The sequence below is a fragment of the Vipera berus genome (assembly GCF_964194415.1).
Source record: "Vipera berus genome assembly, chromosome: 2".
Classification (NCBI taxonomy): domain Eukaryota; kingdom Metazoa; phylum Chordata; class Lepidosauria; order Squamata; family Viperidae; genus Vipera; species Vipera berus.
The window spans coordinates 114,610,713-114,627,395 of record NC_138203.1 but is presented as its reverse complement, the minus strand read 5'-3'; the positions used below and the strand labels follow the sequence as shown (position 1 = coordinate 114,627,395).

Below are 16,683 nucleotides of genomic sequence, written 5' to 3'. Positions count from 1 at the left end.
GCGAACGATGTAGAGCTGGCCATGCCCACCCAGTAGGCCATACACACTTTAGCCACGCCCACCCAGTAGGCCACGCCCACCCAGGCCATACCCACCCGGCCCCCTGAGGGCAACCGCAATGCTGATGTGGCCCTCAATGAAATTGAGTTTGACACCCCTGATGTAAATGATATGCCCAACTGCTTTGAAGGGCACACTGCATGATGCAGTTTCTCGGGAGCAGATTTTATATATTTTTTATATATTTTATATATATATTTGAATTTGGCAGCATTGCATTCTTCTTTTGTTTGTTTAGAAAAAGTATCCTTTTTTAATTCTGGACAAGGACCATTTTTTCACCATTGGTGTTTGTCTTATAGCTACTGAATTACCTTCAAAAAGGAAGAATAGTTATATTTCTCAGGAAACTAGGAGATGAACCCATATTTGGACAGTTCTTGAAAAATGATCCTACAATTGACTAGTACTAATAGGCATAACAAGATTTGCAGGAAAATCATCTCTTCATTAAACACATCAATTTTTTGGCAGGTTTCTCAATCTACATCCTCCCTTGTAGACACTTCCATGTCTGCTTCACGGCCACGCATGAAAAAGAAGCTCAAGATGCTCAATATTGCCAAAAGGTGAGCAGAAAGAGGAGAGTGTTTGAGCGAATGAAGGGGAATCTCCCAACAAACTGATGGAATTTTGGACATCTGGAACCATGATTTTCAGGTTTTGCCCAGAAGAGTAACATTGGAATGGAGTCAATCTAGGACATAGAATCTAATATCCTTAAATCTTTTCCTAAGAAATGCTGGAGTACTTCCAAGGGAACCAGCTTCCTGTAATAATATGTACAACAAGAAGTTTTTATGATGCTCATCTGGCTCCCAGTGTTTCAAAACTATGCCAGATTCCCAGTTCAGAAAATAAACAATTATTCCTGTACTTTCTTATTAATATTTCAAAGCAAGCTATTTTTACTTCACCCTAATAAATATATACAAATAATTGTATGTGCTCAGGGTGGATTGTTCCTGTATATTCCTCTGAATCACTTTTTGTTGTACCAGATAGGAAGAAATGCAACAATGAAGGCCAATAATGAGTGTTAGGGAAAGAAAAAAGAGTGGCAGCTAAGGGAGACTAGGAGTGTGGAAGTGCAGTTGGGAAATTGCTCAGGTTCTTTGTGTAGGTGGATGCCAGCTTCATACTAGTAATATAAGATGTGCTATTTGTAAACTCAGGCCTCTTGCTGAGAAGCTGGTGCAATTACATAGAGCTCAGGCCAAGATGGAAAGAAGATCCTTGTAACATTGTTTAGGTTGCTTGGGCGAGGGATGGAGGGAGCAGTGGCTTGTGGTCTTCCTAATAGGAGCATCTCTCCTCTCTTGAAAAAGGGAACTGGCTAATTGCAGAAATCTCAGCTTTTTCTTCCTGTGCTCAGAATCCTGCGTATCAAGAAGGAGCTGCCAACCCTTCAGCTGAAGGAGCCACCCCCATCTGTTTTGGAGGCTGATCTCACAGAGTTTGATGTGGCCAACTCTCATCTCCCCTCTGAAGTGCTCTACATGTTAAAGAATGTGCGGTGTGTATATGTAGGAGTCTCGTACTAACTGAGCTTGAGGCTGGCATGGAAGTTATTGGAAACTGAAGTGCCTTCACAGTAGCTGACACTATGCAAAGCAATCTCTGGTTTGATGTCTTCCAGATGTGTTATAATTCTATTCTTTGTAATCTAACATTTCTTTAGGGCAGGGTCTCCAACCTTTCCAGGCTCAAGTACTGGAGGGAAGGAGAGCAGCTTCAAAATTGGTGTGCATGTGCGCGCAAAGGGCTGTGCACACTGGCATGGCACTAGCAGCCCCATTCACACATGTGGCATGCGCTAGTGCTGTGCACATGTATAAATGGCTACACACACCCCACGGCAGCTAGTGGCCCATTCGTGCATGCACAAATGGGCTGCACAAACCGCACAGGCTAGTGGCACATGCGCAAATGGGCTGCAGACATCCGCCCCGCGCTAGCATTCCCATTTGCACCCACATGCATGTGCAAACAGGGCCATGGGCACTAGCGCGAGTGGGGGGAAATGCGCACCTACACGTGCGTGCACCAGCCAGCCATTTCTGTGGCCCACTGGCCAAGAGCCCACAGCCCGGTTCTGGGCCGCGGACCATAGGTTGGGGACCCCTGCTTTAGGGTATCTTGAGAAAGGGTCAATTTTTTGTTGTTAGTTGCAAAGTCGTGTCCGACCCATTGCAACCCATGGACAATGTTCCTCCAGGCCTTCCTATCCTCTACCATCTTCTGGAGTCCATTTAAGCTCACACCTACTGCTTCAGTGACTCCATCCAGCCACCTCATTCTCTGTTGTCCCCTTCTTCTATTGCCCTCAATTTTTCCCTCAATTTCTCTCTTCTCTAGTGAGTCCTTCCTTCTCATTAGGTGGCCAAAGTATTTGAGTTTCAACTTCAGGATCTGGCCTTCTAAAGAGCAGTCAGGGTTGATCTCCTCTATGACTGACCGGTTAAGCCTTGCAGTCCAAGGGACTCGCAGGAGTCTTCTCCAGCACCATAGTTCAAAAGGGTCAATTAGAAAAACACAATTCCCATGTTGGCCAAACTGGTATTATTAAATTAGCCCTTTCCATAAAGTAACTATTAGCACAAAGGTTCTCCACTGTAGGATCTCAAAGCATGTAGTGAAGTTGCTGTTATTCACTCCTCATCATTTTCTGTTATTTCTCCTATTGCCTGGAAATCCCAAGGACTGGGTGGATTTTTTAAAATTACTATTTTGTAGTTCTAAGTAATGCATGGCCAATTTGTGGATGGAGAGCAATGAGTGAAGAACTCTTGACATATTAAAATAAATGGTAAATATCCTCTGATTCTGTGGTTGGAGAATAATTGATCCTCCTTTCTAGGATCAGTTGTCATGGTTGCATCTCTCCTATCCAAGTTTCATGCACTGACAGTCTGATATTAGCAAAGGGTGGGGAGAGATTGGACTGTAAGGAAGAAGGAGGGGATGGAAGCCCAGCTGAGCCTTGTGAGAAGCTTTAGCCAGCCAAGGTCAACTATTGATATCCAGAGCTGGGAACCAAGCACCTGTTTCCTAAACAATATACAAGCACCTAATTGGATATTTATAGAGGGGCAGGGGTAGGGGAGGAAAATTAACTTGGTATTGTTTGCATGGGAAATCCTCAGATTCAGCTTACACAACTTCTGTAACCACCTAAGGTTCAGTAAAGTATATTCTTGGCAAAAACAAAAGGTCAGGAGTTTTTCTTTGCTACATGACTGAGTGGAACGGTTGACATCAGATTTGCTCTGGAATAGAATAGCACCTACACGAGGCACCCATTGCATCCTTAAAACATTCACTCCCTTTTCCAAAGAATCCCAGGGCCACCTTCATCTGCCTTCAATAAGTCAGATAATATACGGTGCAACTTTTAAGCCCATGTGGCTTTTGAGCTCTCACTGGCAGATTTTCAAGATTTGGTTTGAAGCTAAGCTTCATTAATATTTAATTCCAAATCATATTTTCCAGAATTAGTTTTCCTGGCACAGGTGAAAGAAGAAAAGGCAAGAAAAAGGAATACAAATGTGCCCTCACTAGGAATCTCAAGTACAACTCAAACTTGAGTAGGATTGCTTTGGGGATTTGTTTCACAATTGAGCTTGTCCAGTGTTATGGACAAGACTGAAACAATTTTGCAATACTTTTATTTGGCCTTTTATCACAGTTACTGGCACCAAATAGAATTAAATAAGATAACAATAGGAAGGCTACATACATGTGAGGAAGGAAGGAAAGATGCAATAATGTTCCCTTCAAAGCTTTATGTGCTACCTTTCTGTCAAGTGGTCTCCAACACTGCTTCCAGTGAAATACAACACTTAAAAACACTATCCCTGTTTTAATGGTGCTATGGCCAGCAGAGCTAGTGAGGTTCCATGATTACATGCACTTCTCTTATTGTGGTTATTCTTCTGGGTTTTGTGCCTAGTCTAGAGAACCTAGTCCACTGTCCCCAAGAAGCAAATTAGGATTGTGTGGGTGGTAGATTTCAGTGTTTAATTATTGTTGTAATTGTGCCCTGATATTTCCCTCTAGGGTGCTAGGCCACTTTGAGAAACCCTTATTCCTGGAATTGTGTAAACACATGACCTTTCAACAGTGCCAGCAAGGTGAATATGTCTTTCGCCCAGGTCAGCCTGATACCAGCATCTATGTGGTCCAGGATGGAAAATTGGAGCTCTTTCTATCTGAACAGGTAGGAGGAAGAGAGGGGCAAATCTTGAAAGAGCTGCAATACGCAGTGTTCTGCTATGCCAGCCACAAGGGCAATCTGGCCTAGTCTTTCTTCCAGTGAGAGTTGCTGTAATGAATATTGCTTATAAGATGACTTCTCCCAATTGTTTCCATTTATTTGCCTGTATTTGGGTCAGAATCACTATAAATCACCAAAGGGTGCTTCTGGAATGAAAGGATTTGCCAGTGTCAAACGCAATGCAGTCATTGGGGAGGCTCCTTTCATTTACTGCATTTACTCAAAAGCCTTTATTTAAAAGCTAAAGCAGGGAAAGAACCATGGCTAGCTTCTCATAGCTGTTTGTGTATGTAATTCAGGATGGGAAAGAGACTCTTGTGAAAGAGGTGTTCCCAGGAGACAGTGTGCATAGTCTTCTCAGCATCCTGGATGTCATCACGGTAAGTACTGACTATTTAGAACCACCATTCTCATAACTGCTTTGTTCTACTTCTGCCTTCTTAATGTTGTTTTAAAGTTTACACAAAAATATGTGTATGTTTTCCTATATAAATATAGGAAGATTTTTTTCTACTGCATAATGTTTTTTATTTATGTCTACTTTATGTATACACACATACTTAATTTGTCAGCTGCTTCACAAATTTTCAGAGAGCTTTAATTCATGTGCATATTGTTTTGCATTGTGAAAATCAGACATTAAAATGTGAACCCGATCAATGTTTTCCCTTCTATTTATTCTCTCTGATCATATACACTGAGTCTCTCCTACTATTAGAAGGAGGTCTCTTGACCTAATCCTCTACTTCTACCTTTCAGACACACAAGATAAAACTTGATTTGCTGCTGAATCCTCCAAGTATTGGTCAAATCTCTCCATATAACTAATAAAAAATAAATAATCAGAAGAGCCTAATAGTCCCTCTTCTGACTAACAAATGTTATTTAAAGGCATAAGCTTTTGTGAGCTACAACTCATCTGATACAATAGAGTGCATTATAAATTGAATTTAAATTTGGATGAGAAAAGTGGAAAAGGAGAGGAAAATAGGTTGGTTATAAAGATGTGGGTAACATGTGAAACAGATTGCAATTACTTTATCAATCTGTTTTTTAAATTCTATCAAGCCACTATATGCATCTGATGAAGTGAGCCAAACCTCATGAATGTAAGATATAACTCATTTAAAAAGATTTGTTAGTTGGAAAAGGGCTCTTGGAATCCTTATGACTTTTTGATACATAGACTAACATGGCTCTCCTTTTATATGCTGTATGTGCAACTAGTGGATCAGAAAGAACTACAGTTATAGCACTTAAATCTCTCTGGTGGGGTGGGTCCAACAGGGTCACCAACGGCCATATCGGACAGTGTCTGCACGGGTAGCTGAAGACTCCACTGTGCTGCGGTTGCCGGTGGAAGCCTTCTCAGCAGTGTTTGAGAAGTATCCTGAGAGCTTGGTCCGAGTGGTTCAGGTGAATTTTCAGCATGCTCTGCCACTGTTCTTTTTCCTTTTATGCATCTCCTGTCTGTGTTTTCCTGCTGGTTTTGGTCTGTGTAAGCTTTTCAGTGTCAGGAGAAGCAGGAAATACGAGGGCAATTCGGAAATAAAACTCCGTTTGGTTATCAATGACACACACTTCCAGATACAGAATTTTTATTATACACATTGGAAAACTACAACATTACATTACTTTTTGACACAATCACCATTCAAATTGAGGCACATAATCACCATTCAAATTGAGGCACTTTTTGATGGTTTAACATCAGATTCCTTTGACATTCGAAGTGGAGTGAAGCAGGGCTGTGTCCTCGCTCCAACTTTATTCAGGATCTTTTTTGCTGTCGTGCTGAAACACACTTTTGGAACTGCAACAGAGGGTATTTATCTCCAGACCAGATCAGATGGAAAATTCTTTAATCTCTAGATTGAGAGCAAAGTCTAAAGTCCAGCTGAAATGCCTACAGGATTTCCTCTTCACTGACGATGCTGCCATTACTGCTCACTCTGCTGAAGACCATCAACAACTTATGGACTGTTTTAGCAAGGCCTGCCAAGACTTTGGACTAACAATCAGATTGAAAAAAACACAAGTCATGGGTCAGGACGTGGATTCACCTCCCTGTATTACAATCTCTGCACAAGAACTGGAGGTCGTCCATGACGTTGTGTACCTCGGCTCAACCATCTCCGACACTCTCTCTTTAGATACTGAGCTGAACAAATGTACTGGTAAGTGGCCACCACATTTTCCAGACTTACAAAAAGAGTATGGCTTAATAAGAAGCTGATAGAACATACAAAGATCCAGGTCTATAGAGCCTGCATCCTGAAGACACTCTTGTACTGCAGTGAGACTTGGACCCTTTACGCACGGCAGGAGAGAAAGTTAAACACCTTTCATATGCGCTGTCTCCGACATATTCTTGGCATCACCTGACATGACAAAGTTCCAAATAGCGCAGTCCTGGAATGTGCTAGAATTTCTACCATGTATACACTATTGAAACAGCGACGTCTACACTGGCTTGGGCATGTCGTGAGAATGGCCGTTGGTCGGATTCCAAAAGATCTCCTGTATGGAGAACTAGTGCAGGGAAAGCGCCCCAGAGAGAGACCAGAGATTGCAATATAAGGATATCTTCAAGAGGGATCTAAAGGCCTTGGGAGTGGACATTAACAGCTAGGAAACCTTGACCTCTGATCGCTCAGCTTGGAGGCTAAACGCAGCATAGCCTTCTCCAATTCGAAGAGACACTTGTGCGGCAGGCTGAGGCAAAGAGGCAGTCCCAGAACCAGCGAAACCTGGGGGCTGGACGGGACAGATTGTATCTACCCTCAGTGTGGAAGGGACTGCCACTCTTGAATTGGCCTTTTTAGCCACACCAGATGCTGCTTTAGGACCTCTTTCCAGAGCACGATACCATAGTCTCTCATGACTGAAGAATGCCAATGATGACATTACTTTTTGAAATAATCACCTTTCAAATTGAGGCATTTGTTATAACATCTTATAAGGTTTGAAATTAGTAGTAATCGCTCGGTGCCAAGTCTGAGCTATAGGTGTGTGGGGGTGATCAAAAACATCTCAACGGAACTGCTTCAAAAGTTCTTGGGTGCATCTAGCAGTGTACGGATGAGCATTATTGTGAACCAACACCACACCGGAAGTCAGCATGCCCCGCCGCTTGTTATGGATGGCTCTTCTGAGTTTTCATAATGTTTCACAGTAGACTTCTGAACTGATGGTCAAACCACGCTCCATGAACTTCACTAGCAGTATTCCTTTGGCATCTTAACATTTGGCGGGATTTTATATAGCACCACTTCTGGCGTGGTGTTGGTTCACGATAATGCTTGCCTGCACACCACTAGACATACCCAAGAACTTTCGAAGCAATTCCATTGGGATGTTTTTGATCACTCCTCCTATAGTCCAGATTTGGTGCCAAGCGACTACTACTAAGGAATTTCAAACCTTGTAAGACGTTATGACAAGTGCCTCAATTTGAATGGTGATTATGTTGAAAAGTAATGTAATGTAGTTTTCTAATGTGTATAATAAAGGTTCTGTATCTGCGAGTATCTGTCATTGATAACCAAATGGAGGTTTATTTCTGAATTGCCCTCGTAGTTAAGCACACAATCAAGCAAATTTGCATCATTGCAAACATAATCTTTCATGTCTTCTCTACAATGTTTTTCCTTGGTTTGCACTTCTGAAACAAAACACCTACAAACTAATGTTGCCATAAAGGTAAAGGTAAAGGTTCCCCCACACATGTGTGCTAGTCGTTTCCAACTCTAGGGGCCGGTACTCATCTCCGTTTCAAAGCCGAAGAGCCAGCGTTTGTCCAAGGACGTCTCCATGGTCATGTGGCCGGCATGACTAGATGCCAAAGGCGCACGGAATGCTGTTACCTACCCACCGTAGTGGTCCCTATTTTTCTACTTGCATTTTTACGTGCTTTCGAACTTGTAGGTTGGCAGAAGCTGGGACGAGTAACAGGCGCTCACTCTGTTACGCGGCACTTGGGATTCGACCCGCCAAACTGATCGACAAGCTTAGCGTCCTAACCCACTGAGCCACCGCATCCCTTGTTGCCATACATATCCCTAAATACAGCTTTGTGGCACAGTTAAACTTAGAATAATGCATTAAAAGGTGACTATTGCACAGCTGGTGGGCTGAACCAAGAATCCTGTCTTTGGGGGCGGTGGAGAGGGTCTCTCACATGGAGAGTTAAATCAGCTACTTTTGGGTGGTTATGGAGAAGTTGCCAAGGTGAGCCCAGGGGCGAGCAGGAAGCAATTCTGTGGAAAGCAAAAGACAAACAAGAGCATTTCTTTTACCCTACCCTACATATTGCAATGAACTTTTACACTAACTGCCACAATGTAGGCAGTATTAAAATAGGGATCAGTCTAGAATCCCTATGTAACCACCAGCGAGCTAAGTCCAACCTCTCTTGAATTTTGTTGACCCTTATCTAATTCCAAGCAGGTGATAACTGTTAGTTGAAAAGATTCCTGTGCATAGGCATGAGTAGCAATACATCAGTTTAATTGGACCTTCATGTTTTGCACCTGACATACACAGACACATGTTGGGTAACTGTCTGTTGACCTGCCACTTTGCTGTTTCCAATTGCAGATCATAATGGTCCGTCTTCAGAGAGTCACCTTCTTGGCCTTGCACAACTATCTGGGCCTGACAAATGAGCTTTTCAGCCATGTAAGTCATGATCTATCTTATGCAGATTTACATTCAGAAGATTGAATGTAACTAAACTAAACCTCGCCCTCTTCACATGAGAATTGACAGTACTTTCAGCATGTGCAGAATTCACTCGCCTCACTGTTGATTAAGCATAGAGGGTGGGTTTCCCAGCACAAGTAATTTGGGCAAGCTCTGAGCTTCCCGCCTTCTTGTGTAATGGATGTGGGTGTATTTCCCATCCCCAGGAAATGCAACCATTGCGGCTTTTTCCCCAGTCGAGTCACCCCTCCCGCACAAGTCCTGTCTGGCACAGCAAACGCATAATTAATGCTTCCTCTATTGAGGACACAAAGGATAGTACTGGAAGGCAACCAGATGCTTCAAAAGATCAAGGTAAGTTGCCTACCCTAGGAGCAAAATCTGGAATTTGCTAGCAAGGTATGAGTTGAGTTTGGTCTTTGAGCCTCCAGTGCAATCCATTCCATTCTGTCTCTTGTCTTCACTTGCTTACGAAGTGCGGCTTCAATTTCTTCTGTCAGTGATGTCCTCTAATAATAATATTGCAGAAGCAATGGTCCAGATGCTGCTACTAGAAACTAAGATCAGATCAACCCAGAGGACAAAGCTTCATCTGGCCCCAGCCACCAACTGAGTATTTTTACTGTTTTTTCCCCCTGCATATTCTGGGCCCTAACAATAGAATGTAATTTAGTCATCTCTGGCAGAGGTTTCCTTAGGAACAGTTTTGCATTCCTTATGCAAGTATTGCTTATGGGGATGGGAAAGTCAGATATTCACATTTATACTGTGTGAATGACTGCCTTGTATACTTCTAGGTGATTCCTTGAAACCAGGTTTATTAGAACCCTCTGTTCCTCCTCTGTTGAGCCGTTGTATCTCCATGCCAGTTGATATTTCAGGTATGTCTCCCTTTTGGCCTATTCTCCCTCTTTGTTTGATTCCTTGGGCAGTCCAGTTGATTATCTCCATGTTCTCTTTCTCACTCAGGAATACCGAAGGGCCCACGGTCAGACTTTGATATGGCCTATGAGCGAGGCCGCATCTCAGTTTCTCTTCAGGAAGACAGTACAGTTGCATTGGATGGCTTTGCTCAAGTAAGTTCTGCCAAGGGGGACAGAAGCATGTTATTGTTGATATCTGTCATTATCTTATAGGTTTTTAGATATCATTAGAAATGAGGCTGCCTTTTGGGGAGGAGATATTTCTGCCTGAAATCTTTCCTCCATGAGTTACTTCTACCTTTTCTATTTTTAACAGTCAGCTTCCCAAGACTCCCGCGAACGAAAATATGTGACGGTGGAGGAACAGCCATCAGGCATCTACCATTACAACTATTGTGAGGATGATTCGGCAACTGGGGATTGCCCATTTGGACCATACCAGGGCCGCCAGACTAGTGCCATTTTTGAGGCTGCCAAACAGGAGCTGGTCAAACTCATGAAGATTGAGGTACAGTCATTACAGGAAGAGTTTTCTGATAATCAGTAGCTGGGGAGGGTTCTCCCTTGCTGCTCTCTTCATTTCTCAGCCAGTGTAGAGGCTGGTGGTGTTCAGTGCTTGGGTCATCTTTACTCCCCTCTCAACAGGAATTAGAACATAAAATAATAAAATTGGAAGAAATCTTGAAGGTCTTCTAGTCCAACTCTGTACATGGCAGGAGATAAATGGTTGTCCAGTCTCCTACTTGACTGCCTCCTGCGTCGGGCGTCCTTGAACAGGGCCAGCTGTGGGTCATCTTCATCCACACTGTCGAGCTCACGCAGCTGGGTCTCCACCAAGTAAGAGGGGCCTGGCTGAGGGCTCTGCGGAGCCTCCAAGCCATCATCAGCAAGTTCTTCTTCAACACCCCCCTCCTCCCCCTCATCTGAGTCATCCGAGTCATCCGACCCAACTGCCGAACCCACAGGCTGACCCTGAATCACAACACTGGCAGCTGGTGTTACTTAAGGAGGCATTAGCCCACTGCTCCACCAAGGCTCCTCTTGTCCTGCCCTCAGGTGCTTTGGAGAATTCTGCCTCCCTTGTGACAGCCCCTCAAATACTGGAAGACTGCTATCATACTACCCCAGTCTTTCTCTTTGTTAGACTAGACAACAGGTCTGCAACCCGTGGCTCCGGAGCCGCATGCGGCTCTTTCAGCCGTCTCTTGCGGCTCCCAGTCCTCTGCCATGTGCAGTCCAAAAAAAAAAAGTGGGACTAAAAAAGTTCAACCAATCAATTCAAATATGCAGGGTAGGTGCATATCTCGCCTTGGCTCCACTCTTCAGTCAAACCCTGTTCTTCACATGCACGCATGTACGCGCATGTGCACACATTTTTTGCAGCTCCCAGTTTTTCCTTTTGTGAGGCAACCGGTTCCGAGTGGCTCTTTCACTGTTTCAGGTTGCTGAGCCCTGGACTAGACATACCTAGTTCCAGTGCTTTTTTTGTAAAAGAAAAAGGTGCCGGAACTCACACATGTCATACAACCCGCCTTGCCTACCCTACAAGGTTCCATCCAAAAAAGGTGCCGGAACTCCGTTCTGAGCATTCTATGACAAAAAAAGCCCTGCCTAGTTCCCTTGGTTGTTCATCTTATGATTTAGCCTCTAGTTCCCTAATCATCCCTATTGATCTTCTCTGCACTCTTTCTAGGATCATAACATCTTCTTTGTATGAACATATTCTATGTGCCAGAGCAAAACAAAACGAGTTGTCCTTTACTTCCAAATCCTTTTCAGTTATCATGGCCCAGAAATAAAAATCATGGCATTTCAAGACAACACTTTGTGCCAGTGCTATGCTTTGTTCATGAGTTTTATGGACAAGATAATTCATAATCCTGTCCTCCTTTTGTCTTCTCCTTACCAGTTTTGATATTTTTCTTCCGTTCATTATAAGAAAACATTCCTTTTAACTAAGGAATGAAATCATCTTCAGTTTTATTGCACTTTGTACTCTACAACTTTCATAAGGTTCATCTTGCAAGAGTCTTGTCTAGTCTTAATCCCTTTTTTCATAAAAGGATAATGGAGGTCAAGAGAAAATAATTGTTCCGAGACAGAGAAATTGCTTAAGAATGCTGCTTTGTGAAGGTTATTGTATGCTGGAAGTAGATTTATAAAGGACTGTGTGTGTTTGTGTAATTAGAGTAAATGCTGAAGGTCCTTTACAGAGATATGGAATCATTACTTTAATGCATGAACTTGCTTGTAGAGTGTGCAAAGTTTCTGTTTGGAAAATTTCTATAAGATAATGCCATGCAGAAGCTTGTATATTATAGGTAGTCCTCACTTAAGAAGCTCAAATGTAACTGTCAGCTCTGTTCCTAGGTGACATAGTTGTTAAACAAGTTGAACAAGATATCACATGACTGATACTTGCAATTGTACTGCTGGCTTCTCCATTGACTCTAATTGTCAAAAGCAATCTGAAGTGTGCAAATGGTAATTGCATGACTGTGGGACACTGCAGTGGTCATAAGTGTACAAATCTCAAACTTGTGACTGTAGTGAATGTTGCAACAGCCATAAGTGTGACAAATGCTTGTACAGTTACTTTTTCAGCATCTCCATAACTTTGAAAGGAGAATAGAATAGAATAGAATAGAATAGAATAGAATAGAATAGAATAGAATAGAATAGAATAGAATAGAATAGAATAGAATAGAATAGAATAGAATAGAATAGAATAGAATAGAATAGAATAGAATAGAATAGAATAGAGCTGGAAGGGACTTTGGAGGTCTTCTGGTTCAGCCCCCAGTGATGGAGCATTCACGATTTCTAAAGGCTAATGCCTCCTTAAGTAACACCAGCTGCCTGCAACTAGGCTCAAGGTTGACTCAGCCTTCCATCCTTCCGAGGTAGGTAAAATGAAGACCCAGATTGTTGGGGGCAATTAAGCTGACTTTGTAATAATGCCGCTTGGGGGGGTGTATGAAAGCCCTAATAAGCAGGCATATTCATAGAATGAAGGCTACTGCTAAGCTTGTAAGCCGCCCTGAGTCTTTGGAGAAGGGCGGGATATAAATGGAATTAAAATTAAAAAAAAAAAAATCCAGGATGCTTCTCTTCTTGGTTAGTTTCCATCCATTGTTTCTTGCCTTCTGGTGGTTTGGGAAATAAGTTGAACCCCTCTTCGTTGTGGCAGCCCCTCAAATCCTGGAATACTGCTATCATGTCCCCCCTAGTCCTTTCTTTCTCTAGACTGGCCAATCCCAAATCATATGTGTTAGTGTCCAGGCCTTTAATCATCTTAGTGGCTCTTCTTTACACTTTTTCCAAAGTCTTAACATCTTTTTTGTAATGTGGTTACCAAAACTGGATGCAGTATTCCAGATGTGGTCTTACTAAGGCTTTATAAAGCTGTCTGCAAGCACCTATTTTTCTAGTTTTGCTTGGTTAGGATATAAACTCAGAAAAAGATGCAAATTCTTTAATGAGGCATCTCTGGCACACAACATGAGTGTCCATACTTGTTCTGAACACCTTTTTCCCTTTGGATCCAAAGCACTACACATCCTTCTTTAAGGATTACCAGCCTAATATTCAAGTTGTCCTCGACGACTTGCTGTCTAGTTTCATCACTGCTCAGGTAAGCCCCGGTTTTTTCTCAGATGAGCTCTCCGGAGCATGTTCATCAGGGAAGAGCCTCTAAAGCCCTTCCCCTCCCACCCCGTTGGCCCATCCTGTAGCCCAGACTGGGCCAAGCAGGTCTCCAAGCGAGCCAGGCTCAAAGACAGTCGACCCTTGGTCAGCATTGGCCACCCATGACTGCCGTGGCTCTTCCAGATTATCTGGTCACAACCTGCCCAGCAACCCTTGGGGACGAGACATGCCATAGCCAAAGGAAAACCAAGGGAAAACAGGCCCGGCCTCTTTTTCCTCCGCCGGCTTATGGTAGTTGTTAAGTGAGGACTACGTGCTGCTTTAATAAGTGAAGCAAAATCTCTCATTTCTTTTCTATATACATGTAGTCTTCACTTGATGACTACTCATTCAGTAATCGTTCATAGTTACAATGGCACTGAACAAGTAGTAGTTACTAAAAGGTAAAGGTTCAGGGGAACATGCATGCTAGTCGTTTCCAACTCTAGGGACACGGTGGCTCAGTGGGTTAGGACGCTAAGCTTGTCGATCAGATGGTTGGCAGTTTGGCGGGTCAAATCCCGAGTGCCATGTAACAGAGTGAGCGCCTGTTACTCGTCCCAGCTTCTGCCAATGTAGCAGTTCGAAAGCATGTAAAAATGCAAGTAGAAAAATAGGGACCACTACGGTGGGAAGGTAACAGCGTTCCGTGCGCCTTTGGCGTCTAGTTATGCTGGCCACATGACCACGGAGACATCCTTGGACAAGCGCTGGCTCTTCGGCTTTGAAACAGAGTAGTTACTACTGGTCCTCAAAGTTTCCAAAGTATCACACTACTCCTGTGGTCACATGATTGTGATTTGGGCACTTAGCAACTGATTCACACAATAGTTACAGCATGCTGCACCCACATGATCTCCATTTACAATCCCTGCCAGGTTCCCAAAAAACAAAGTCAATGAAGAAGCCAGCAGGGAGGGTCACAAGTCGCTCCAGTAAGTCTTCCCACCCAGTATCAGTAGCCACCACCACTTCCATAGCACTTGCACCATACCTTACTGGCCACTCTTATACCCTCCCACCTGACAACAGCCATCCTTAGCTTGAAATAGATTGCATATACGATACAACCACTTGTACACCCTCTCTCATCCCAACAGCAGCCACTTTTGATTATTATTATTTATTTATTAGATTTTTATCCCATCTTTACCTCTTTATAAATAACTCAAGGTGGCAAACATACATAATATTCCTCCTTGCTATTTTCCCCATAACAACAGCCTTGTGAAGTGGATTGGACTGTGAGAGAATGACTGGCCAGCTTTCATGTCTAAGGCAGGATTAGAACTCAGAGTCTACAGGCTTCTAGACTAGCATTAATCACTACACCAAACTGGTTTTTTCTGCCTGCCAACCTGCTTGCAAGCTACTTGGGAATTGCAGCTTCCTTCTGGCTTCCCCCATGACTTTGCTTGTTGGAAGCCAGCAGGAAGTTCCAAGGAGGTTCTTGTTTAACAACCTTCGATTCTTTTTTTTAATAAAGTTTTGTTATTTTTTTAACATAATTGAATAATAATTATTCAAGCAAAAACATGTTGTCTGAGAATCTTATTCACTAATACAAATTAAATTCCTAATCCCTAAATCTTTTCTCTAACCATTGATAAAATAGGTCCCAAGTTTGAAAATATTCTGTTTGTTCTTTTTCTTTCAACCTTAAAGTAAATCTGTCCATTTCTGCACAGTCTAATATTTTTTTGATTATTTCTTCTTCTGGTGGCATTTCTTCGTTCTACCAATATTGTGCAAATATAATTCTTGCCTCTGTTATAACATATAGAATCAAATATGTACTTTGCTTGTCAAGTTTTTCTGGCATTATACCTAGTAAAAAAAATTCAGGTTTATAGTCTATGTGTTTCTCTAATATTTTTTCTAACAATGTGGATTATTGTCCAATATCTCCTTGCTTTAACACATGTCCACCACATATGATAATAAGTACCTGGTTTGCGTTTACATTTCTCTAACATGTTTTTAAACATTTTTGCTGATTTTGTTTGGTGGCAAATGCCATCTATAAAACATTTTATATAAGTTTTCTTTGTATGAAGCTGACATTGTCAATTTATAGTTTCTTTCCAACAAACTTTGCCACTTTTCTAAGTCTATATATTATATCCAAAATTCTTTGCCCATACTATCATTGTCTCTTTTACTTGTTCATCTTCCATTTTGAAATTTAGTAAGAAATTGTACATTTTTAATTAACTTTTCATCAGAAGTTAATAATGTCTGATCAACATAGTCTGTTCTTTGTAAAATCTATACTGTTTAATATCTTTATCATATCTGACTTGCATTTGTAAATCAATGCCCTGATTTTTCATCTCTTGCCTGGATTTTAAGTTCCCTTCAGAATTTAGAACATCTTTGTGTGTCCATATTTTATCGAGACTGAGTAGATCTGGATGCTTCCATTGTTGAAAGCCATCCTGGAATTTTCAAATAAATTTTACATTTTATTTTTTCCCAAGTTAATAATAATGCATTTCTAATGTAGTGGTTTTGGAAGTATTTGTGTATTTTATTTTTTCCATACCATAGAAATCATGCCAACCAAGTTGCAGGTCATGTCCCTCCAGATACAGCAATCTTTTATTTTTAAGAGTTATCCATTCTTTTATCCATGTTAACACTGATGCTTGATAATATAAAACCCAATCTGGCAAGCCAAAGCCTCCATTTCCCTTGGCTTCTTTTATTTTTTTTATTGAAAAGTTTTACAGTACATTTTTTTTTAAATTCCATTTATATCCCGCCCTTCTCCGAAGACTCAGGGCAGCTTACAAGCTTAGCAGTAGCCTTCATTTTAAGTACACTCCATCCCTCCCCCCCACATCCCCCCCTCCCCCCAACTTCCCAGACCTGAAAGCAGGGTATTGCCTCTAACAAGCTTAAACTAAGATATGCTAACCAACTATGAATACACTTTAAATCCTATCACACTTTAACTCCCCTTATACATAGATAAATAATAGTACATCTTATAATTCTAATATTCATTCATATGCTAGGTGAAATTTTTTA

At 42.0% G+C, this 16,683-nt stretch overlaps 1 protein-coding gene across 1 annotated transcript in view; it reads left to right on the top strand.

Annotated features, from left to right (window-relative positions):
• The window catches only part of PNPLA6 (patatin like domain 6, lysophospholipase), a 177,152-nt gene that overhangs the window by 66,068 nt on the left and 94,401 nt on the right, over positions 1-16,683 (top strand). The window contains exons 6-15 of the mRNA XM_081317915.1: positions 535-629; positions 1,436-1,576; positions 4,120-4,279; positions 4,636-4,716; positions 5,624-5,752; positions 8,936-9,016; positions 9,247-9,394; positions 9,838-9,921; positions 10,010-10,116; positions 10,280-10,471. Coding sequence (XP_081174041.1) covers positions 535-629; positions 1,436-1,576; positions 4,120-4,279; positions 4,636-4,716; positions 5,624-5,752; positions 8,936-9,016; positions 9,247-9,394; positions 9,838-9,921; positions 10,010-10,116; positions 10,280-10,471 — 1,218 coding nt within the window. The remainder of the gene's footprint in view (positions 1-534; positions 630-1,435; positions 1,577-4,119; positions 4,280-4,635; positions 4,717-5,623; positions 5,753-8,935; positions 9,017-9,246; positions 9,395-9,837; positions 9,922-10,009; positions 10,117-10,279; positions 10,472-16,683) is intronic.